Here is a 25,833-nt window from a genome sequence, read left to right as displayed (position 1 = left end):
TGTATCAAGCCAAATCCTTAAAGGTGCAATATGCCGAAATCGCTCCGCCATTTCATGGTTGCAAAAATTCGAATAGTTCGCCTAATTTCAGTTTGTGACAAAGAAGTGTAGAGAATTATTGTACCATCTAAACCGCTGTGAAAGACATTGTCAATAACCTAAAATATTGTATTTTCAGCTGTTTGAAGCTGGTGTACAAAACCAAAACTTAAGAACTGGAAGCATAGAAATAGTGCACATAATACAGATCTACCCCTTCTTCGACTTGCTTTCAATGAGAATGACATAACTCTATAACTCAAATTTGGATGTGAATTTGGAAGCAACAACATGTCATTTTTTTGGACAGCCTGACCAAATTCACACACACATGTGAGTTATAGATCTGTCATTCTCACTGAAACCAAGTCTGAAGTGGTAGATTTGTTCTATGTGCGCTATTTATATGCTTCCTGGTCTTAAGTTTCATTTTGGCGTCTTTTACTTTCGTTTTATTACACCAGCTTCAAACAGCTGTAAATATAATATTTTGGGTTATTGAAAATATATTTCACAGCAGTTTATATGGTACAATGATTCTCTACATTATACATTGCTTGTTTTGTCACAAACTGAAGATAGGCTATCTATTCAAATTTTTGCAAGGTGGAAGGGGTGAAATGCATATTTTGACCCACTTTTGTTTCATGTCATCTTTGTTGCATTACTTGCTGGTTGTTACATTAGTTTGTTGTTCTGTACTGAGCTTCTCTGTACAATTCATTTATCAATCATTATACTCAAGTGGCACTAATCCTGAATGCTGATTGGTTAAAACCACATTCCAGCCGGTGTCTATTATCTCACATTTCTTTTAGACTAACATTTCAATTTCAGCAGCGGATGTTTGCATAAACCTTGTCTGTCTCTCCGACATTTGCAACATTGTTTCAATATTCAAATTCGATCTCCAGCTGTCCCGCAGTAATGAAGTTGTCGGGATGAGGCAGGCAGCGTTTCCCAGCCAGTCGAAATCATGAATCAGCTGACACAGTTTTTATGGATATACAGTGCCTTCGGAAAGTATTCAGACCCCTTGACTTTTTCCACATTTTGTTAAGGTTACAGCCTTATTCAAAAATGTATTGAATAGTTTTTTCTCATCAATCTACACACAATACCCCATAATGACAAGGCAAAAGCTGGTTTTTTGAAATTTTTTATTTATTAAAAATAAAAAACAGATATCACATTTACATAAGTATTCAGACCCTTTACTCTACTTTGTTGAAGCACCTTTGGCAGCGATTACAGCCTCGAGTCTTCTTGGGTATGACGCTACAAGCTTTGCACATCTGTATTTGGGGAGTTTCTCCCATTATTCTCTGTAGATCCTCTCAAGCTCTGTCAGGTTGGATGGGGAGCGTTGCTGCACAGCTATTTTCAGGTCTCTCCAGAGATGTTAGATCGGGTTCAAGTCTGGACTCTGGCTGGGCCACTCAAGGACATTCGGAGACTTGTCCCGAAGTCACTCCTGCGATGTCTTGGCTGTATGGTTAGGGTCATTGTCCTGTTGGAAGGTGATCCTCCAGTCTGAGGTCCTTAGCGCTCTGAAGCAGGTTTTCATCAAGGATCTCTCTGTACATTGCTCCGTTCATCTTTGCCTCGATCCTGACTCGATCCTGCCGCTGAAAAACATCCCCACAGCATGATGCTGCCACCACCATGCTTCACCCAAGGGATGGTTTTGACCATGTGATGAGCGGTGCCTGGTTTCCTCCAGACGTGACACCTGCATTGCTTGCTGTTTGGGGTTTTAGGCTGGGTTTCTGTATAGCACTTTGTGACATCAGCTGATATAAGAAGGTCTTTATAAATAAATGTGATTAAATTGATTGATTGACTTGGCGTTCAGGCCAAAGTGTTCAATCTTGGTTTCATCAGAGCAGAGAATCTTGTTACTCATGGTTTGAGAGTCCTTTAGGTTCCTTTTGGAAGACTCCAAGCGGGCTGTCATGTGCCTTTTACTGAGGAGTGGCTTCCGTCTGGCCACTCTGCCATAAAGGCCTGATTGGTGGAGTGCTGCAGAGATGGTTGTCCTCCTGGAAGGTTCTCCCATCTCCACAGAGGTGCTCTGAAGCTCTGTCAGAATGACCATTGGTACTTGATCTCCTCCCAGACCTAGACCCTTCTCCCCCGATTGCTCAGTTCGGCTGGGCGGCCAGGTCTAGGAAGAGTCTTGATGGTTCCAAACTTCTTCCATTTAAGAATGATGGAGGCCACTGTTCTTGGGTACCTTCAATGCTGCAGAAATGTTTTGGTTTTTGCTCTGACATGCACTGTCAACTGTGGGACCTTATGTAGACCGGTGTGTGTCTTTCCAAATCATCATGTGGGGCGGCAGGGTAGCTTAGTGGTTAGAGCGTTGGACTAGTAACCGAAAAGTTGCAAGATCAAATCCCCGAGCTGACAAGGTAAAAATCTGCCCCTGAACAAGGTAGTTAACCCACTGTTCCTAGGCCGTCATTGAAAATAAGAGTTTGTTCTTAACTGACTTGCCTAGTTAAATAAAGGTAAAATAAAATGTCCAATCAATGGACTCCACCGGTGGTAAAGTCAAATCATGTTGTAGAACCATCTCAAGGAAGATCAATGGAAACAGGATGCACCTGAGCTCAATTTTGAGTCACATATCAAAGAGTCTGAATAATTATGGAAATAAGATATTTATGTTTTTTATTTTGTATAAATCAGCAGAAATGTCTAAAAACCCATTTTCGCTTTGTGATTATGGGATAATGAATCAATCAAATGTATTTATAAAGACGTTTTTACATCAGCCAATGTCACAAAGTGCTATACAGAAACCCAGCCTTAAACCCCAAACAGCAAGCAATGCAGATGTAGAAGCACGGTGGCTAGGAAAAACGCCCAAGAAATGCAGGAACCTAGGAATAAACCTAGAGAGGAAGCAGGCTCTGAGGGGTGGCCAGTCCTCTTTTGGCTGTGCCAGGAGGAGATTATAACATTACATGGCCAAGATGTTCAAATGTTCATAATGACCAACAGGGTCAAATAATAATAATAATAATCACAGTGGTTGTAGAGGGTGCAACAGGTCAGCAACCCAGAAGTAAATGTCAGTTGGCTTTTCATAGCCGATCATTCAAAGTTAGAGAGAGAGAGTTGAAAACAGCAGGTCTGGGACAAGGTAGCACGTCTGGTGAACAGGTCAGGGTTCCATTGCCTAGATCCCCGACACATAAACTATTTCAGCATAATTACTGGAGGCTGAAACAGGAGGGGTCAGGAGACACTGCCGCTGTCCCCGGACGAGGTCAACCAGGCAGGATATAACCCTACCCACTTTTCCAAAGCACAGCCCCCACACCACTAGAGGGACATCTTCAACCACCAACTTACTACCCTGAGACGAGGCAGAGTATAGTCCACGAAGATCTCCCCCACGGCACGAACACGAGGTGGGGCGCCAACCCGGACAGGAAGATCACGTCAGTGACTCAACCCACTCAAGTGACGCACCCCTCCTAGGGACGGCATAGAAGAGCACCAGTAAGCCAGTGACTCAGCCCCCCGTAATAGGGTTAGAGGCAGATAATCCCAGTGGAGAGAGGGGAACCGGTCAGGCAGAGACAGCAAGGGCGGTTCGTTGCTCCAGTGCCTTTCCGTTCACCTTCACACCCCTGGGCCAGACTACCCTCAATCATAGGACCTACTGAAGAGATAAGTCTTCAATAAAGACGTAAAGGTCGAGACCGAGTCTGCGTCTCTCACTTGAATAGTCAGACCATTCCATAAAAATGGAGCTCTATTGGAGAAAGCCCTGCCTTCAGCTGTTTGCTTACAAATTCTAGGGACAATAAGGAGGCCTGCGTCTTGTGACCTTAGCGTACGTGTAGGTATGTATGGCAGGACCAAATCGGAAAGATAGGTAGGAGCATGTAATGCTTTGTAGGTTAGCAGTAAAACCTTGAAATCAGCCCTAGCAGGAAGCCAGTGTAGAGAGGCTAGCACTGGAGTAATATGATACATTTTTTAGGTTCTAGTCAAGATTCTAGCCGCTGTGTTTAACACTAACTGAAGTTTATTTAGTGTGGGTAGCCGGAAAGTAGAGCATTGCAGTAGTCTAATCTAGAAATGACAAAAGCGTGGGTACATTTTTCTGCATCATGTTTGGACAGTAGGTTTCTGATTTTTGCAATGTTATGTATATGGAAAAAAAGCTGTCCTTGAAACAGTCTTGATATGTTAGTCAAAAGAGAGTCCAGAGTAATGCTGAGGTCCTTCACAGTTTTATATGAGATGGCTGTACAACCATCAAGATTAATTGTCAGATCCAACAGAAGATCTCTTTTTCTTTCTTTGGACCAAGAACTAAGATCTCTGTTTTGTCCGAGTTTAAAAGTAAAGAAATTGCCGCCATCCACTTCCTTATGTCTGAAACACACGGAGGGCAATTTTGGGACTTCACCATGTTTCATCGAAATGTACAGCTGTGTATTGTCCGTATAGCAGTGAAAGTTAACATTATGTTTCCGAATGACATCACCAAGAGGTAAATATATAGTGAAAATAATAGTGGTCCTAAAACGGAACCTTGAGGAACACCGAAATTTACAGTTGATTTGTCAGAGGACAAACCATCCACAAACTGATATCTTTCTGACAGATAAGATCTAAGCAAGACCAGAACTTGTCCGTGTAGACCAATTTGGATTTCCAAACTCTCCAAAAGAATGTGGTGATCGATGGTATCAAAAGCAGCACTAAGGTCTAGGAGCACGAGGACAGATGCAGAGCCTTGGTCTGACTCCATTAAAAGGTGATTTACCACCTTCACAAGTGCAGTCTCAGTGCTATGATGGGGTCTAAAACCAGACTGAAACATTTCGTATACATTGTTTGTCTTCAGGAAGGCAGTGAGTTGATGCGCAACAGCTTTTTCATTTTTTTTTTAAAGGAATGCTGCTCTCTTTGGGAATGCTGCTTTTTAGTTAGCTTTGCGACAGTATCAAAAATAAGTTTTCATTTGTGCTTATTCTCCTCAAGTTGGAAAAATAGGATGATCGAGCAGCAGTGAGGGCTCTTCGATACTGCACGGTACTGTCTTTCCAAGCTAGTTGGAAGACTTCCAGTTTGGTGTAGCGCCATTTCCGTTCCAATTTTCTGTAAGCTTTCTTCGGGGCTCAGGTATTTTCTGTATACCAGGGAGCTAGTTTCTTATGACAAATGTTTTTAGTGGTACGACTGCAAGGTTCAATTTAGTTCCTCGGTTTGGTGGTTAACTGATTGTTGTACTCTGACGTCCTTGGGTTGGTGGAGGGAGTCTGGAAGGGCATCTAGGAATCTTTGGGTTGTCCGAGAATTTATAGCATGGCTTTTGATGATCCTTGGTTGGGGTCAAAGCTGATTATTTGTTGCGATTGCAAATGTTATAAATTGGTGGCTCGATAGTCCAGGATTATGAGGAAAAACATTAAGATTAGTGATGCACCGACATTACATTTTTGGCTGAAACCGATATCTGATATTTTCCTGTTCTGTTATCTCCACCCAGCACAGCCAGAAGAGGACTGGCCACCCCTCATAGCCTGGTTCCTCTAGGTTTCTTCCTAGGTTCTGGCTTCTCTAGGGAGTTTTTCCTAGCCACCGTGCTTCTATTCCTGCATTGCTTGCTATTTAGGGTTTTAGGCTGGGTTTCTGTACAGCACTTTGTGACATCAGCTAATGTAAGAAGGGCTTTATAAAAACATTTGATTGATTTGTCACATGCGCCGAATACAACAAGTGTAGACTTTACCGTGAAATGCTTACTTACAAGCCCTTAACCAACAGTGCAGTTCAAGAAGAAGAAAATAATGTAAATTGTCCGGTGACGATTTTATGAATTGTTCAGCCGTCTTATTGCTTGGGGGTAGAAGCTGTTGAGGAGCCTTTTGGTCCTAGACTTGGCGCTCCGGTACCGCTTGCCATGCGGTAGCAGAGAAAACCGTCTATAACTTGGGTGACTGGAGTCTCTGACAATTTTATGGGCTTTCCTCTGACACCGCCAATTATATAGGTCCTGGATGGCAAGAAGCTTGGTCCCAATGATGTATTGGGCCATTCGCACTACCCTCTGTAGTGCCTTACGGTCAGATGCCGAGCAGTTGCCATACCAGGCGGTGATACAACCGGTCAGGATGCTCTCGATTGTGCAGCTGTAGAACCTTTTGAGGATTTGGGGCCCCATGCCAAATCTTTTCAGTCTCCTGAGGGGGAAAAGGTTTTGTCGTGCCCTCTTGGTGCCCTCTTGGTTTTGTTGTGCCCTGACTGTCTTGGTATGTTTGGACCATGATAGTTAGTTGGTGGTGTGGACACCAAGGAACTTGAAACTCTCGACCCGCTCCACTACAGCCCCGTCGATGTTAATGGGTGTCTGTTCGGCCCGCCTTTTCCTGTGGTCCACGACCAGCTCCTTTGTATTGCTCACATTGAGTGTTGTTGTCCTGGCACCACACTGTCAGTTCTCTGACCACCTCCCTATAGGCCGTCTCATCGTTGTCAGTGATCAGGCCTACCACTGTTGTGTCGTCAACACCAACTTAATGATGGTGTTGGAGTCATGTTTGGCCACGCAGTCGCGGGTGAACTGGTAATACAGAAGGAGACTAAGTACACTCCCCTGAGGGGCCCCAGTGTTAAGGATCAGCGTGGCAGACGTGTTGTTGCCTACTCTTAGCACCTGAGGGTGGCACATCAGGAAGTCCAGGATCCAGTTGCAGAGGGAGGTGTTTAGTCCCAGAGTCCTTAGCTTAGTGATGAGCTTCGTGGGCACTATGGTGTTGAACGCTGATCTGTAATCAATGAACAGCAATCTCACATAGGTGTTCCTTTTGTCCAGGTGAGAAAGGGCAGTGTGGAGTGCGATTGAGATTACGTCATCTGTGGATTTGTTGGGGCGGTATGCAAATTGGAGTAGGTCTAGGGTGTCCGGGAGGATGCTGTTGATGTCAGCCATGACCAGCCTTTCAAAGCACTTCATGGCTACCGAGTGCCATGGGGCGGTAATCATTTAGGCAGGTTACCTTTGCTTCCTTGGGCACAGGGACTATGGTGGTCTGCTTGAAACATGTAGGTATTACAGACTCGGTCATGGAGAGGTTGAAAATGTCAGTGAAGACACTTGACAGTTGGTCCGCGCGTGCCTTAAGTACACGTCCTGGTAATCCGTTTGGCCCAGCGGCTTTGTGAATGTTGACCTGTTTAAAGGTTTTGTTCACATTGGCTACCGAGAGCGTTATCACATAGTCATCCAGAACAGCTGGTGCTCTCGTGCATGCTTCAGTGTTGCTTGCCTCGAAGCGAGCTTAAAAGGCATTTAGTTCGTCCGGTAGGCTTGCGTCACTGGGCAGCTCGCGTCTGGGTTTCCCTTTGTAGTCTTTAATCGTTTTTTAGCCCTGACACATCCGTCGAGCGTCAGAGCCGCTGTAGTAGGATTCAATCTTAATCCTGTATTGATGCTTTGCTTGTTTGATGGTTCGTCTAAGGGCATAGCGGGATTTCTTATAAGCGTCCGGATTAGTCTCCCGCTCCTTGAAAGCGGCAGCTCTAGCCTTTAGCTCGATGCGGATGTTGCCTGTAATCCATAGTTTCTGGTTGGGATATGTACGTACAGTCACTGTAGGGACGACGTCATCAATGCAACGTCATCAATGCACTTATTGATGAAGCCGATGACTGAGGTTGTGTATTCCTCAATGCCATTGGATGAATCCCGGATCATATTCCACTCTGTGCTAGCAAAAGTCCCGTCGTGTAGCATCCGCGTCATCTGACCTCTTCCGTATAGAGCGAATCACTGGTACTTCCTGCTTTAGTTTTTGCTTGTAAGCAGGAATCAGGAGGATAGAATTGTGGTCAGATTTGCCAAATGGAGGGCGAGGGAGAGCTTTGTATGCATCTCTTTGTGTGGAGTAAAGGTTGTCCAGGATTATTTTCCCTGGTTGCACATTTGACATGCTGGTAAAAATTTGGTAAAACTGATTTAAGTTTGCCTGCATTAAAGTCCCTGGCCACTAGGAGCGCCGCTTCTGGGTGAGCATTTTCTTATTTGCTTATGGCCTTATAGAGTTGGTTGAGAGTGGTCTTAGTGCCAGCTTCGTTTTGTTGTGGTAAATAGAAGGCTACGAATAATACAGATGAGAACTCTCTTGGTAGATAGTGCGGTCTACAGCTTATTATAAGGTACTCTACCTCAGGCGAGCAATACCTCGAGACTTCTTTAAGATTAGACATTGTGCACCAGCTGTTATTGACAAAAAGACACAACCCCACCCTTCGTCTTATCAGAGGTAGCATCTCTGTTCTGCCGGTGCATGGAAAATCCTGCTAGCTCTGTATTGTCCGTATCTTTGTTCAGCCACGTCTCGGTGAAACATAAGATGTTACAATTTTTAATGTCCCATTGGTAAGATAATCTTAATCGTAGGTCGTCCATTTTATTGTCCAATGATTGCATGTTAGCAAGAAGAATGGAAGGCAGTGGGAGTTTACTCACTCGCCTCTGGATTTTCAGAAAGATGCGCGATCTGCGAAACCTTTTCCGGCGTCTTTTCTTTATGCAAAAGGCGTGGATCTGGGCCTGTTCCAGTGAAAGCAGGATATCCTTCTCGTCGGACTCGTTAAAGGAAAAGGTTTCTTCCAGTCCGCGGTGAGTAAGCGCTTTTCTGATGTCCAGAAGTTCTTTTTGGTCATAAGAGGCAGTAGCAGCAACATTATGTACACAATAAGTTAAAAAAGAAGTTACACAAAACGCAAAAAAAATGATTAAAAAATAGCACAATTGGTTGGGAGAATGTAAAACGTTAGCCATGTTCTTCGGCCCCATCCTTAACACTACACAACACATAACCCGGTCCGGTCCAGCCTCACTAGCCAGATGAAGCTAGCTGGCTGCTTATAACGTTAGCTTTGGGCAAAAGGGTTAAGTAGCTGGCTAGCTATTTATTTTCATGAACTGAAGTTCCATTTCAATAGGCGAACAACAAGTGGCAACCTAGCTAATACTTACTCACAAGGATTCCTAAATCATTGCTAAGAATAATGAAAATGACTGCAGTTTCTACTGGTCATTGTTTTTTTTAGGCTGGTTGTATTGGTGCTAGCTAGGTACCAAGCTAAAGCTAGCTGCCCCAGAAGTTGCGGTGGAACAAATTATGCTTTATTACCAACACGGTATTGTAAACACATCGTTCGTGGCCGGTGTTTGCTTGTTTGCAGACTTTTTTGTACAGCTTTAACAGTGCTACTGTATCTTTTTTGACACGCAAAGACCCAAACAACGTTCCATTGTATGCATGTCGTGAAGCTCATGGCAGTGACACTATTACTGTGTAACTCCGGTAGGGCAACATCTGAAAAATAGCGCACTTGGTAGTGTGTACCGGTGCTCGACCAGTCGGCGAAAGCCAACATCACCCACAACGGAGAACGGTTGATTGTCAAAGGAAATTAATTCCATTATCTTGGCTTTAATGGATTTCGCCTTTGAGTTGTCTCGCTGACATTTTCTTACTCTTTCAAATGACTGCTCGACTTGTTGACTGCTCAATCCACACAGCAGACATTGTGGGCTAGGTTATGCTGTGTTGCACGTGTAGCGCAAAAGTTTACATGGCGTCATTACGTCATGTACCTACGTTACATAGGTATGCGCGGTAGCTTTGACATCGGTTTTTAACATCCGTGTTAAACTAGACATCGGGCCGATACCGATGTTGGCATTTTTAGCTAATATCGGCCGATTCTGATATATCGTGCACCCCCAATTAAGATCCACAATATTCCACGGGACAAAACTAGGTCCAGAGTATGATTGTGGCAGTGAGTAGGTCCAGACAAAACTCACTGAGTCGATGATGGCTCCGAAACCCTTTTGTAGTGGGTCTGTGGACTTTTCCATGTGAATATTAAAGTCACCAAAATGTTGAATATTATCTGCCATGACAAGGTCCGATAGGAATTCAGGGAACTCAGTAAAGAACCCTGTAGACGGCCCAGGAGGCCTGTAAACAGTAGCTGTGAAAAGTGATTGAGTAATGTGTGTAGACTGATGAGGACTTTTTTTTGTTGTTTAATCCATTTTAGAATAAGGCTATAACGTAACAAAATGTGGAAAAAGTGAAGGGGTCTGAATACTTTCCAAATGCACTGTATATGAAAAAATATACATTTTAAAATTGGTCGAAAGAACAGACGACTTTCATTTTACCAATAGTTTTTTCTGGCGTGGACAGCCCTAACACTGTTGTTAACTTTGAGTTCCCACACTCTTGCAAGGGTACAAACTAGGCTAGGGTAACAGTGTTGTGTAATGGGAAGCTAACCAAAGTCATGAGGCCTACTTTGATGGCAAACAGTGTGAGACCTATTTGGAAGCGTCCTATTGGAGGGGTAGTGTATTGTCCTACTCTACACTCCATTTGGTGAGCTCTGTCAATCACTAAAGTGTTAATATGTCCTGTTATCTTGTGTACAGTATCTCAGCCCCTGCAGGATTTTAGAGCAGGGCAGTTTTATCACCTCCCTGGCTGGCATGTAGGCCTACACTTTTTTCGGCACGTAGCATTGGGGAGGAGTGCTGCATGATTTTACATAGCCGACACTGTTCGTGCTCTGTTATAGGCTGGTTGTCATAAACAGGAGATGTTACCAGGTCAGTAAGCCAAAACCACCTCGGGTAGACAAGTATGTCTGGCCCTGCCTGCCTGGCAAAGCACAATGGAAACCAGATGGCTGGCTTGCTGGCTGCAATCACCAACATGGCCAAAAAGACAACTTCAGAAGCGCTGACTCGGCAGTAGTTAACTCTGGGATGAGCCATTACTCAGCTCTGATTGGCTGTTGAAAGAGACCTAGAGAGGGAGAAAGAGCAGAGTCATCTGTTGCTATTTGATAAGAGGGCTTTTTCAAGTGGGCTGCACTGTCTTGTTTTTGTAAGGCCTGTGCTATGGCTGACATGCTGTTGGTAAAAATGACAGAGACAAAATGGTTGTTTGGGCTCTGTAATGCCCATTTGTTTTCAGTGGCAAAAAGCAGCCAAGCTTCTGACATTGGCATAATATGGCGTGTGACTCGGGCTGTTTGTTTGTGCTCTCTCGAAGAGTATTAACCTCCCGGTGATCCAATATTTTGCCTTTGTCAGTCAAGTCGAGCTGTCCCCCCCCCCACCACAAAATCCAATTAGTTGTAATGCAGACTCAGCCTGATGTGCCAACTTGTTGCTATGGGCGACGACTGGCCTATTAGTCCCGAAAGTGTCATTTTCCTGTTTGTTTGTCATGCACCCCCCATGTTGTTTGCTCTTGATAGGGCTCTGTGGCCTAATCCTTGCTCTCAGTATGATGTGCGATGAGCTCAGTTCTATTGTTGTTCTATTGTTCTAGAGAACCCTGATATTGATCCTCTTTACATTTAGCTGAATGAATGTGAAGACTCAGAAAATTCCTTTAGCTTTAGCATAGTTCACACTTCAGCCGGCACACGGAGGTTTTGTGGCCTCTTGACTACTCCTGTTCTGCACTAACCTCCGTGACTTCCAAGCAGACATGGCCCATACCTTAACCCTGCATGGATGACCCAGAGATTTAGGCTAGCGAGTAGCGACGTGTCATTAATTCTTTACCTCCGGGTTGAGCTCAAACCACTTGAAAGGTCAGTAGTCATTATAGTGGATTATGTCAAATAAGATGGGAACATGTTCCAGTGAGGTAGACTTTTATTTGACTAACATCAACTTCTGACTGAACATATCCTTCTCTAGAAGTGTCCCTGTTCACAGTAGTCATCACTTCATTTACCTCTCCTACTTCAGGGAAACAGTAACCATCTAGTTATGTTCAACACCTCCTGCTCTATAACACACATTCACAACATTCCTATTGTAAGTGTTGACATGCTAAAACCCCAGACACCTGTATTGTTGTTTTTCTCTTGTCTGCCACAACCCTGACTTGTGTTTGTTTGTCTCTCTCTAGGAAACGGCCAGTTCTGTGTACCTGGTCATGGAGGTAAGCTACTTGTGTCATTTCTGTCTTTGGCCCTTGTTTTGGTGTCAGGTTCAACACACACACTCCTACTCTAACTGGTTCTCATCCCGGTGGTCGCAAGAAGGTTTTGATAGAGGTCGCAAGTGTGAAGCTGAATGGGAAAAATACATTTTTTTCTATATATATTAATAGGCTACATATACCTGTTTTATATTTATATGTTTGCCTATTCTATTTGGTTACTAATGTAGGGCTTTGGTATTGCACCAAATTCTTGTCTCAAAGACACAAAACGTGCTTCAAAACCAAAATGTTGTGCGTCTTGACTGTTGACCAGTGACCAGTCATCAGCATTGGTGCGCAAAGGCACTTATGCAGATTAGTGACCAGAAAGCTGGCAAGAACAGAGTAGGCCTACGTTTATATTCTCCATATAAAATACAGTTCAGCTATCTGCTACGGACGCATCTTTGCTAGAACAATAGGCTACCTGGTGATTTCATTGATTATTTTCATATTTCAGATAGCCAGTAGCCTCCCAAACAAGGCCTATGTACAGTGCATTTGGAAAGTATTCAGACCTCTTGACTTGTTCCACATTTGTTACATTACAGCCTTATTCTAAAATGTATTAAATTGTATTTTTCCCTCATCAATCTATACACAATACCCCATAATGACAAAGTTAAAAACAGGTTTTTAGACATTTTTGAAAATATATTAAGAATAAAAAACTTAAATATAGCTTTACTCAGTACTTTGTTGAAGCACCTTTGGCAGAAATTACAGCCTCAAGTCTTCTAGGGTATGAAGCTACAAGCTTGGCACACCTGTATTTGGGGAGTTTCTCCCACTCTTCTCTGCAGATCCTCTCAAGCTCTGTCAGGTTGGATGGGGAGCGTCGCTGCACAGCTATTTTCAGGTCTATCGAGAGATGTTCGATCAGGTTCAAGTCCGGACTCTGGCTGGGCCACTCAAGGACATTCAAAGACTTGTCCCGGAGCCACTCCTGCATTGTCTTGGCTGTGTGCTTAGGGTCATTGTCCTGTTGGAAGATGAACCTTCGCCCCAGTCTGAGGTCCTGAGCACTATGGAGCAGGTTTTCATCAAGGATTTCTCTGTACTTTGCTCTGGTCATCTTTCCCTCAATCCTGACTAGTCTCCCAGCCCCTGCCGGTGAAGAACATCCCCACAGCATGATGCTGCCACCACCATGCTTCACCGTAGGGATGGTGCCAGGTTTCCTCCAGATGTGACGCTTGGCATTCAGGCCAAAGAAATCAATCTTGGTTTCATCAGACCAGAGAATCTTGTTTCTCATGGTCTGAGAGTCCTTTAAGTGCATATATGGCAAACTCCAAGTGGGAAATCATGGGGCTTTTACTGAGGAGTGGTCTCTGTCTTTTTTACATTTATTTTTAATTGAACCTTTATTTAACTAGGCAAGTCAGTTAAGAACAAATTCTTTCTTACAATGACGGCCTACCCCGGCCAAACCTGGACAACGCTGGGCCAATTGTGCGCCGCCCTATGGGACTCCCAATCACGGCCAGATGTGTCACTCTACCATAAAGGCCTGATTGGTGGAGTGCTGCAGAGATAGATGTCCTTCTTGAAGGTTCCACAGAGGAACTGTGGAGCTCTGTCAGAGTGACCATTAGGTTCTTGGTCCCCTCCCTGACCATGTCCCTTCTCCCCCGATTGCTCAGTTTGGCCTGGCGGCCAGCTCTAGGAAGAGTCTTGGTGGTTCCATGCTTCATCCATTTAAGAATGATGGAGGCCACTGTGTTCTTGGGGACCTTCAATGCTGCAGATATTTTTTGGTGTCTTTGCCCAGATCTGTGTCTCAACCCAATCCTGTCTCGTAGCTCTTCGGGCAATTCCTTAGACCTCATGGCTTGGTTTTTGCTCTGACTTGCACTGTCAACTATGGGACCTACAGTTGAAGTCGGAAGTTTACATACACTTAGGTTGGAGTCATTAAAACTCATTTTTCAACCACTCCACAAATTTCTTGTTAACAATCTATAGTTTTGTCAAGTCAGTTAGGACATTTACTTCGTGCAAGACACAAGTAATTTTTCAAACAAATGTTTACAGACAGATTATTTCACTTTTAATTCACTGTATCACAATTCTAGTGATCAGACATGTACATACACTAAGTTGACTGTGCCTTTAAACAGCTTAGAAAATTCCAGAAAATGATGTCATGGCTTTAGAAGCTTCTGATAGGTTAATTGACATCATTTGAGTCAATTGGAGGTGTACCTGTGGATGTATTTCAAGGCCTACCTTCAGACTCAGTGCCTCTTTACTTGACATCATGGGAAAATCAAAATAAATCAGCCAAGACCTCAGAAAATAATTGTAGACCTCCACAAGTCTGGTTCATCCTTGGGAGCAATTTCCAAACACCTGAAGGTACCACGTTCATCTGTACAAACAATAGTACGCAAGTATAAACACCCTGGGACCACGCAGCCGTCATACCGCTCAGGAAGGAGACGCGTTCTGTCTCCAAGAGATTAACGTACTTCGGTGCGAGATGTGCAAATCAATCCCAGAACAACAGCAAAGGACCTTGTGAAGATGCTGAAGGAAACAGGTACAAAATGATCTATATCCACAGTAAAATGAGTCCTATATCGATATAACCTGAAAGGCTGCTCAGCAAGGAAGAAACCACTGCTCCAAAACCGCCATAAAAAAGCCAGACTACGGTTTGCAACTGCACATGGGGACAAAGATCGTACTTTTTGGAGAAATGTCCTCTGGTCTGATGAAGCAAAAATAGAACTGTTTGGCCATAATGACCATCATTATGTTTGGAGGAAAAAGGGGGAGGCTTGCAAGCCGAAGAACATTATCCCAACCGTGAAGCACGGGGGTGGCAGCATCATGTTGTGGGGGTGCTTTGCTGCAGGAGGAGCTGGTGCACTTCACAAAATCAATGGCATCATGAGGCAGGAAATTATGTTGATATATTGAAGCAACATCTCAAGACATCAGTCAGGAAGTTAAAGCCTGGTCGCAAATGGGTCTTCCAAATGGACAATGACCCCAAGCATACTTCCAAAGTTGTGGAAAAATGGCTTAAGGACAGCAAAGTCAAGGTATTGGAGTGGCCATCACAAAGCACTGACCTCAATCCCATAGAACATTTGTGGGCAGAACTGAAAAAGCATGTGCAAGCAAGGAGGCCGACAAACCTGACTCAGTTACACCAGCTCTGTCAGGAGGAATGGGCCAAAATTCACCCAACTTATTGTGGGAAGCTTGTGGAAGGCTACCCAAAACATTTGATCCAAGTTAAACAATTAAGGCAATGCTACCAAACACTAATTGAGTGTATGTAAACGTCTGACCCACTGGGAATGTGCTGAAAAAAATTAAAGCTGAAATAAATCATTCTCTCTAATATTATTCTGACATTTCACATTCTTAAAATAAAGTGGTGATCCTAACTGACCTAAAACGGGTATTTTTTTACTAGGATTAAATGTCAGGAATTGTGAAAAACTGAGTTTAAATGTATTTGGCTAAGGTGTATGTAAACTTCTGACTTCAACTGTATATAGACCGGTGTGTGCCTTTCCAAATCATGTCCAATCAATTGAATTTACCACAGGTGGACTCCAATCAAGTCGTAGAAACATCTCAAGGTTGATCAATGGAAACAGGATGCACCTGAGCTCAATTTCGAGTCTCATATCAAAGGGTCTGAATATTAATGTAAATAAGGTATTTCTGTTTTTTATTTGAAATAAATTTGCAAAAAAGTCAATAAACCTGTTTTCGCCTTGTCATTATGCGGTATTGTGAGTAGATTGATGAGTAAAAAAAATATATTTTAATACATTTTAGAATAAGGCTATAACGTAACAAAATGTGGAAAAAGTGAAGGGTTCTGAATACTTTCCGAATGCACTGTATGTCTCCGAATGTCATTATTTTTTATCTCCCTCTCTCTCTAGTACTGCAATGGTGGGGACCTGGCGGACTATCTGCACTGTAAGTGGACTGTTTCATCTGTCAATCGCCCAGGGAAGCTCTCGTGTCTTTCTTGAATTAAGGTGGCATTTGTGCATGGCATTTTGGAAAAAATAAACTGTCATCTTCTAAATCAACTAATCTGGTAGCTCAATGACTTCAAATAATATGTACCATTATTATAACATTGCCACCAGTAGGAGTAGTAACACCAATGACAAATTTTAGTTAAGTGAGAATTTTCTGAAATGGAGGCCACAAATGTTCTAAGGTCATTAATCCTTAATAATGACCTTTAATTTAGTAAAGTGATATGATTAATAATTTTGCTCACAATGTTATTTACGTTCATTTAAATTGAGTAACGCCAAGTGACACTGGATTTATACACACCAAATGATCAATGGAATCTTACAAATAATGACAAACTAAAAGGGTGTGATTAGCTAATAATTTTCTTTAATGTAGACCCCTTCCCCAATAACAGTTTGCCACAGGAGAGAATGCTCAAGGACCTTGTAAATGTTTGTAATGAGTGATTTTCAAGGCGGTTTTCTTGATCTATACAATATATTAAATACATTTTTTTCACTTTCTAGCATTCAAAATAAATAGATATCTCTCAAGCAGGACACACACATAGGATTGTCTACCGATCGCCAGCCAAGGGTAATTAGCACCTCTGAACAGTGTCAGCACCTCTGAACAGTGTCAGCAGTCAATCTCTTTTGTGTTCACACAACAAAGACCTTGAAGTCGTCAGCCACAAAGCTTTGTTAAAATACTTCAAACCAGAAGGTGGCAGAAGTGTTGTTTGGCAATGTATGCATGTATGTGTTGCTTAGTTTATGGTCTAGATTCCAATGTTGGCTAGCTAGCTAGCTGAGCTAATGTTGCTATTTTGCAGAAAGCCCTTGTTGAGACAGATGGCCACAGCTAGATAAATACCTAGTAAGATGACGAAGAAACTTTTGATTCACTCTCCATAATCCCATACTCCCAGTTTAAATAGCTAGCTAATGTTAGCATATTCGCTAGCTACCACAACATTATGTACTAGCTAGCTAGCAAGCTAATTTGTTTACTTCCCTGTTACTGAGTATTTTTCCTTTGCCAAGATAATCCATCCACCTGACAGGTGTGGCATATCAAGAAGCTGATTAAACAGCATGATCATTACACAGGTGCACCTTGTGCTGGGGACAATAAAAGGCCATTCTAAAATGTGCTGTTTTGTCACACAACTCAATGCCACAGCTATCTCAGATTGCCCAGTAATCTGATATCAGTAGATTCGGGCCTAAATGAATTTATTTCAATTGACTTATCTGAGCTGTAACTCAGTAAAATCATTGAAATTGTCGCATGTTGCGTTGAAATTGTCGCAATACTTAGGGCTCCCGAGTGGCGCAGCGGTCTAAGGCACTGCATCTCAGTGCAAGAGGCGTCACTACAGTCCTTGGTTCGAATCCAGGCTATATCACATCCGGCCATGATTGGGAGTCCCATAGGGCGTCGTCCGGGTTTCGCCGGGGTAGCTACAGCCTGGAGAAAGTATGTGTGTTTTGTGCATTGCGTCTGTGCACTTAGCTAGCTACCATCACATAGCCTACATTGCATATGAAGTGCGACTGGCTCATGAAATAGAAAATGCCCTCTTTTTTTTTTTTTTCCTTTTTGTTGTCACTCCTGTTGGCTCCCCCACCTGGGGGTGTTGGTGCTCTCTGATTGGCGCAAAATCAAGTTTTTAGCCCGCTGACAAGCGTTGCAGAATCTGCAGGTTTGTCGCTACACCCGGGTCGGCACGCAGCATGGACCGGATTTGTTTTAACAAGAGAAGGAACGGCCTCCCACTGTTTTGCAGTATAAAGGACTTCCATTATGTTTTATCATTGATAAACAGTTCAAAGTAAAAAATATGCCACTGTAATTCAAGGACGACCCTCTCATTAGAATTGCTTGCTAGACTTTCCTTAATTTGGGCCTCTGTGGCACATAGTGGGGCAAACTCAATAGGGGAAGGTTTCAGAGCGCACCATGACTGGAGCTGGCTTGTGTGGTAAAAGGCTGGGTAAATTGAATAGAGCATTGAGGCAAACTATCAGAATAAGGGTATGTTAGCAAAGTGAAAATGAAAGCCAGGGTAATGTAACATTGGATAATGAGGGTGTGGGCTGAACCAACCAGGTCCTGAATTTAGCACAGAATGTTTAGGCCCTCTCTCCCTGGGCTGCTTATTTATTTAGACTACAGTCCCAGGCTTCAGGGAAGCTGTGTTTTCATAGGTTGCTGTGAAACAGGAACAAGTCTGATGTTTCTGTTAATACAGTTCGTTTTATTTCCCCTTACCGGCTGTCCTGTCCCACCCCTCCACCCCTGTTTCTCCCCTAGCCAAGGGCACCCTGAGTGAGGACACCATCCGGGTGTTTCTGCAGCAGATAGCCGGAGCCATGAGGGTGCTGCAGGTCAAGGATATCATCCACCGAGACCTCAAACCCCAGAACATCCTGCTCTCCTACCACACAGGACGCAAGTCCCACTCCACCAACACCTGCATCAAGATAGGTGTGTGCATGCGCACAGTGCAGTGCATTCGGAAAGTATGTAGACCCCTTGACTTTTCCCCCATTTTGTTACGTTACAACCTTATTCTAAAATGGATTACATTTTACATGGATTACATTACATAAATCTATCAATCTACATGCAATGTCACATAATGACAAAGGAAAAACTGTTTTTATAATTTCTTGCAAATGTATTAAAAATTAAAAACAAATACCTTATTTACATAAGTATTCAGACCCTTTTCTATGAGACTCGAAATTGAGCTCAGGTGCGTCCTGTTTCCATTGATTATCCTTGAGATGTTTTTACAACTTGATTGGAGTCCACCTGTGGTAAATTCAATTGAATGGACATGATTTGGAAAGGCACACACCTGTATATATAAGGTCCCACAGTTGACAGTTTATGTCAGAGCAAAAACCAAGCCATGAGGTCGAAGGAATTGTCCGTAGAGCACCAAGACAGAAATGTGTCGAGGCACAGATCTGGGGAAGGGTATCAAAAAATGTCTGCAGAGGGCCTCCCGAGTGGCGCAGTGGTCAAAGGCACTGCATCACAGTGGTAGAGGCATCACTACAGACCTGGGTTTGATCCCGAGCTGTATCACAACCGGTCATGATCGGAAGTTCCATAGGGCGGCGCACAATTGACCCAGCGTCGCCCGGGTTAGGGGAGGGTTTGGCCGAGGGGGCTTTACTTGGCTCAACGTGCTCTGGCAACTCCTTGTGGAGGGCCGGGCGCCTGCAGGCTGACCTCGGTCGTCAGGTAAATGGTGTTTCCTCCGACACATTGGTGCGGCTGGCTTCCGGGTTAAGTGGGCGGGTGTTAAGAAGCGCGGTTTGGCGGGTCATGTTTCAGAGGACACATGACTCGACCTTCACCTCTCGAGCCCATTGGGGAGTTGCAGCGATGAGACAAGATCGAAATCGGGGAGAAAAAGGGGTGGTAATAATAATAAAATAATAATAATAATAATAAAATAATAATAAAAGAACACAGTGGACACATCATTCTTAAATGGAAGAAGTTTGGAATCACCAAGACTCTTCCTAGAGCTGGCCGCCCAGTCGGGGGAGAAGGGCCTTGGTCAGGGAGGAGATCAAGAACCCAATGGTCATTCTGACAGAGCTCCAGAGTTCCTCTGTGGAGATGGGAGAACCTTCCAGAAGGACAACAATCTCTGCAGCACTCTACCAATCAGGCCTTTATGGTATAGTGGCCAGACGGAAGCCACTCCTCAGTAAAAGGCACATGACAGCCCACTTGAAGTTTGCCAATAAGACACCTTAAGGACTCTCAGACCATGAGTAACAAGATTCTCTGGTCTGATGAAACCAAGATTCAACTCTTTTTGGCCTGAATGCCAAGTGTCACGTCTGGAGGAAACCTGGCACCATGGTGGTGCCAGCATCATGCTGTGGGGATGTTTTTCAGCGGCAGGGACTGGGAGACTAGTCAGGATCGAGGGAAAGATGAACGGCGCAAAGTACAGAGAGATCCTTGATGAAAACCTGCCCTGGAGCGCTCAAGACCTCAGACTGGGGCGAAGGTTCACCTTCCAACAAGACAATGACCCAAAGCACACAGCCAAGACAACGCAGGAGTGGCTTCGACACAAGTCTCTGAATGTCCTTGAGTGGCCCAGCCAGAGCTCGGACTTGAACCCAATCGAACATCTATCGATAGACCTGAAAATAGCTGTGCAGCGACGCTCCCCATCCAACCTGACCGAGCTTGAGAGCATCTGCAGAGAAGAATTGGAGGAATTCCCCAAATACACGTGTGCCAAGCTTGTGTAGCATCCTACCCAAGAAGACTCGAGGCTGTAATCGCTGCCGAAGGTGCTTCAACAAAGTACTGAGTAAAGGGCCTGAATCCTTATGTAAATGTAATATTTCCGTTTTTAATTTTTTATATATACACATTTGCAAACATTTCTAAAAACCTGTTTTTGCATTATGGGGCAAATTGATTAAAAAAACAATTGAATCAATTTCAGAATAAGGCTGTAATATAACAAAATGTGGAAAAAGTCAAGGGGTCTGAGTACTTCTCGTGTGGGTGCATGCACGTGCACTGTAATGCATCATATAAATGATAGCGACAAGAGTTCCATCTTTCCACCGAATTAATTGACACCCATGTAATAGCTGATAATCACCATTGTGTGAAGAATGAATTAGTGCAGGGCTGAAGACAAAAGAGCAGCGTTTTTTGTATGTGTTTAAAACTCACTCATATTAATCCCTCTCAAGCCCATTTATCCTGCAGACAGAATAGAATGTATTGCCTTTGTGAAGGCTGAAGCATACCTCACAACAGTGTTATAATCCTCATGCCACTGTTGAAAGTTGCTCAGCTCCAAGATCACCCGCACACACTCTTAAAGCTGCAATATGTTTCTTTTTGGGCGACCCAACAGAAAGCACATAGAAATGTGAGTTATTGGTCTGTCATTCTCATTGAAAGCAAGTCTAAAAAGCGGTAGATAACCAAAAAAGTGTATTTTTTTGCCACTTTTGGTTTTGTAAACCAGTTTCAAATTGCTGAAAATACAATATTTTTGGTTATGGAAAATATATTTTACAGCAGTTTAGTTTGTACAATGATTCTCTACACTATACTTGCTTGTTGAGTCACATAAACGGAAGTTAGGCAAACTATTAGAATTATAGCAACCAGGAAATGGCAGAGGGATTTCTGCATAGTACATCTTTAAACAGTTGTGTGTGTGGATTGCTCACTTTGAAAGGAAGTTAACAGTGCAACACTGTAATTGACAGTGCAACACTGTAATTGACAATTAAGAGTAAGATGGCAGGTTTCAAAAATCTCTTACAAAACTTCTAGTCACTGGTCCTCTTGGTGGCTCAGTGGAAAATCAATTGAGTCCTCTCCACTGTAACCTCTTCAGTCGTTCCCAACTGGTATTACATTTTTCCGCTCAGTGCAAACATTTTGTGAACGCCCCAAGGTTTTGCTGAGTATCTGAGTCCCCCCCCCCCCGCTGTCCTTCTTCTATCCCTCTCTCCAGCTGACTTTGGGTTTGCCCGCTACCTTCAGAACAACATGATGGCTGCCACTCTGTGTGGCTCCCCTATGTACATGGTGAGCACTTCTAATTCCTTACAGCCTGACCATAGGCAGGCAGAGGGTTTGTATCTGTCCCATTAGGTAACGTGTCTGACGTGTCGTGTGTGCGTCTCTGAAATGTTTCCCCCGTATCCACCAGGCACCTGAAGTCATCATGGCTCAGAACTATGATGCCAAGGCTGACCTGTGGAGCATCGGTACCATTTTGTTCCAGTGTCTGACTGGGAAAGCCCCGTTTCAGGTGAGCACGATATAGGACTCAAATCATACCCATATATACCCGTCTCAAAGGGGCGGTGTTTGAATGGTTAAAATGAATCCACTCAATGCAGAAAGGGGTCATTCAGCGAGAGAGAGAGCGATAGAAACAGTAATTTCCACAGTTTGTTTTTGACTTTCCATGCAATGTTTAAGACTGGCGTGACAGCAATCAGCTTTGGTTTTCTCTTCGGCTTAGCCGAACAGACTGGCTTTTCTTTCCACATAATGTGAGAGATCGCAAACTGTAGACAAGCTAGAGTTAAAACAACAAGACTATTTATCCAACCTTTCCTAAGGCTCTTAGGAAAGCAAGTAACCCAAACTGGCCAGACAGGATCAGCTGACTCTGTTTCCTCTTCAGATCTTTACACTCCCTTTTTAAACTAACTTGTGTGCATGCGAACACTGAAGTTTGCACAGTTGATTTGTTCTGTTAACATTTGTGTGTATGTGTCTGTGTGTGCTACCCACAGGCTAGCAGTCCCCAGGACCTCCGGCTGTTTTATGAGAAAAACAAGAGCCTCAGCCCCAAGTCAGTGTTGATCAACTCTAGTAGTCTTGTGTGTTTTTAGAGATAGAGAGTACAGATTCCTTTCACATGAGAGTGTGTATTGAATGGTGCTTCCATGTTAATTAACTAATGCTGTGGTAGACTAGATTTGACCACAGGATATGTTACAAATGACTTATGATTATCATAGTCTCACGCACTGCTTTTAACATTTTGATTAGGATCAGCTACCACAATCCTAACATGAACCATTTGTGGGGAAATGCAAAACAGGCCCCCGATCAATTGTTACAGCAGGAATGAAGTGTAAAGTACCATCATGCATTCATGGTGACTTGTTTGTCTCCCCTCCCAGCATCCCCAGAGAGACCTCGTGTCACCTGAGGAATCTGCTGCTGGGTCTTCTGCAGCGCAACCACAAGGACCGCATGGACTTCGGTCAGTGGGGCCACACTCACAGGGGTCATACCAGTGCTCATTATTTAAGAGATATTTAAAATTGAGTAGCTAGTTCCTCACTTTCAATCTTTTTCTCTTGTCATTGTAGAGGAGTTCTTCTGTCACCCCTTCCTAGAGACAAGCTCGTCCATGAAGAAGAGTGAGTAACAGTCCTTATGCATCCATCTTCTCAACCCTAATTGAAACATCCAAACCAATCTATCATATGAATTGGACTGTGTTAGAAATGAATTAATGTTTTTATTATTTTGAGAATTTATATTGATATTTTTCTTTGATATAGCTCCTGCTGTGACCATGACATGCTTTCCCAGCTCTGCTTCAGCAAGCTCCTGTAGCAGCTCTTCCAACTCACATTTAGCCTCTCCACCGGTGAGTGTGTGTGTGTGTGTGTGTGTGTATATACATGCTTGTGTGCGTGCTATACACTTTCCTAATATTCATTTCCACCCCCTTTTTCCCTCAGAACAGCCTCGATTCGTCGGGACATGGACTCTACAAGGTGTCGAAAGCGTTCCACAGGGATGTTGGCCCATGTTGACTCCAATGTTTCCGACGTGTGTCAAGTTGGCTGGATGCCCTTTGGGTGGTGAACCATTCTTGATACACACGGGAAACTGTTGAGTGTGAAAAACCCAGCAGCGTTGTAGTTCTTGACACAAACCGGTGCGCTTGGCACCTACTACCATAGCCCATTAAAAGGCACTTAAAACTTTTGTCTTGCCCATTCACCCTCTGAATGGCACACATACACAATCCATGTCTCAATTGTCTCAAGGCTTAAAAGTCCTTCTTTAACCTGTCTCCTCTCCTTCATGAAGTGGATTTAACAAGTGACATCAATAAGGGATCATAGCTTTCACCTGGATTCACCTGGTCAGTCTACAGCAGTGGTTCCCAAACATTTTATAATCCCGTACCCCTTCAAACAGTCAACTTCCAGCTGCATACCCCCTCTAGCACCAGGGTCAGCGCACTCTCAAATGTAGTTTTTTGACATCATTGTAAGCCTGTCACACACACACACTATACGACAAATTTTTAAACATAAGAATGAGTGTGAGTTTTTGTCACAACCCAGCTCATGGGAAGTGACAAAGGGCTCTTATAGGACCAGGGCACAAATAATAATATAATAATAATCAATAATTCTGCTCTTTATTTAACCATCTTACATATAAAACTTTATTTGTTCATCGGAAATTGTGAATAACTCACCACAGGTTAATGAGAAGGGTGTGGTTGAAAGGATGCACATAACTCTGCAATGTTGGGTTGTATTGGAGAGAGTCTGTCTTAAATAATTTTTCACACACAGTCTGTGCCTGTATTTAGTTTTCATACTAGTGAGGGCCGAGAATCCACTCTCACATAGGTACTTGGTTGCAAAGGGCATCAATGTCTTCACAACGCGATTTTCCAAGGCAGGATCATCTGAGCGCAGCCCAATCCAGAAATCTGGGAGTGGCTTCTGATTAAATTAAATTTTCACAGAACCGCTTGTTGCAATTTTGATGAGGCTCTCTTGTTCAGATATCGATAAGTGGACTGGAGGCAGGGCATGAAAGGGATAATGAATCCAGTTGTTTGTGTCATCCGATGCGGAAATGTAATTGCGCATCCAACTCACTCAGGTGCTTCTCTATATCACATTTGACATTGTACGTAAGCTTGAGTTAATTTGCACACAGAAAATCATGCAATGATGGAAAGACCTGTGTGTTGTCCTTGTTAATGCAGACAGAGAAAAGCTCCAACTTCTTAAATCATAGCCTCAATTTTGTCTCGCATATTGAATATAGTTGTGGAGCGTCCCTGTAATCCTAGATTCAGATAATTCAGGCGAGAAAAAACATCACCCAGATAGGACAGTCATGTGAGAAACTCGTCATCATGCAAGCGGTCAGACAAGTGAAAATGATGGTCAGTGAAGAAAACTTTAAACTCGTGTCAATACTTTTCCCCTTGAAAACCAGCGCGCTTCTGTATGTTGTAAAAGCGTTACATGGTCGCTGCCCATATCATTGCATAGTCCAGAAAATACAGGAGAGTTCAGGGGCCTTGCTTTAACCCTCCAGTTGTGTTCGTTTCATGTTAATTATTTCTGTGTTCCTGGTCCAAAATGACTGCCCCATTATAGCTGACAATAAATCCATAATAATACATATATTATCACCTAATGTTGTGTTAGATCTTTTTATCAACTTAAGTTCGTATGAACATTACAAGTTTTGAGCTTCTGTTTGCTATTGATGGCATGTAGGCCTCATTGGCCTGAGCTCATACAACTCGTTTTTGAGTTTAAAAAAAAGCATAATGAATGGATTATTTTGACTATAACAAAACTGACCGGTATGATTTTATTAGTAAAGAAAGGACATAGGCCCAAAACTACAGATGACAACTTTACCATATTACAAAATGAATGTCTGAACACATTAAAGAACAACAGTAACACTAACAGAAACATAAAAATGTTCACAATCTGTCAATCAATGGTGTTTACATTTTGTGTGTTCTCATGCACATATTGGACAATACGTGGTGGTTGTATGTCCCTTGCAAATATATGCACTACATTTATGGCACATAATGCTCGTTTTGACATCTCTTGGTGCACACAGATTGCACCTCCTTCCTTTTGTCTCTTCTGTCTCTGGCGGCCATAGATCTAGCTTCTGGCCCTTGTATATCTTTCACCAATCCAGCAGAGGATGGTGTTGGAGGAAGGTGTTGGCGCTTTTGAATGAGGGGTGCCACCATGGCTTTCCCCAACTCTTCTAGGAATAGTCTCCTCTTGAAGAATTTCCCCTGCTTCCAGCCTGGATTCACCTCCATCCACACCACAAACACGTTGTAGGCCGACACATCCAGGATGTTGAAGAACACAACCATGTGCCATTATCCTCTTACAAGAGT

The 25,833-nt window shown here is 43.4% G+C and overlaps 1 protein-coding gene across 5 annotated transcripts in view; it reads left to right on the top strand.

Annotated features, from left to right (window-relative positions):
* The window catches only part of LOC106563157 (serine/threonine-protein kinase ULK1), a 51,159-nt gene that overhangs the window by 5,707 nt on the left and 19,619 nt on the right, over positions 1-25,833 (top strand). For all 5 annotated transcript variants that reach the window (XR_006757639.1, XM_014128423.2, XM_014128424.2 and 2 more), the window contains exons 4-12: positions 12,018-12,050; positions 16,007-16,043; positions 18,414-18,587; positions 21,625-21,698; positions 21,823-21,924; positions 22,418-22,476; positions 22,811-22,893; positions 23,003-23,053; positions 23,198-23,286. Coding sequence is in view for 4 of the 5 variants with exons in the window: in XM_014128423.2 (XP_013983898.2) it covers positions 12,018-12,050; positions 16,007-16,043; positions 18,414-18,587; positions 21,625-21,698; positions 21,823-21,924; positions 22,418-22,476; positions 22,811-22,893; positions 23,003-23,053; positions 23,198-23,286 (702 nt within the window). In the remaining variant the exon portion in view is untranslated. The remainder of the gene's footprint in view (positions 1-12,017; positions 12,051-16,006; positions 16,044-18,413; positions 18,588-21,624; positions 21,699-21,822; positions 21,925-22,417; positions 22,477-22,810; positions 22,894-23,002; positions 23,054-23,197; positions 23,287-25,833) is intronic.

This window comes from Salmo salar, chromosome ssa11 (assembly GCF_905237065.1).
Source record: "Salmo salar chromosome ssa11, Ssal_v3.1, whole genome shotgun sequence".
NCBI lineage: Eukaryota > Metazoa > Chordata > Actinopteri > Salmoniformes > Salmonidae > Salmo > Salmo salar.
The sequence above is the reverse complement of the archived record's forward strand: the minus strand, read 5'-3'. Positions and strand labels throughout refer to the sequence as shown.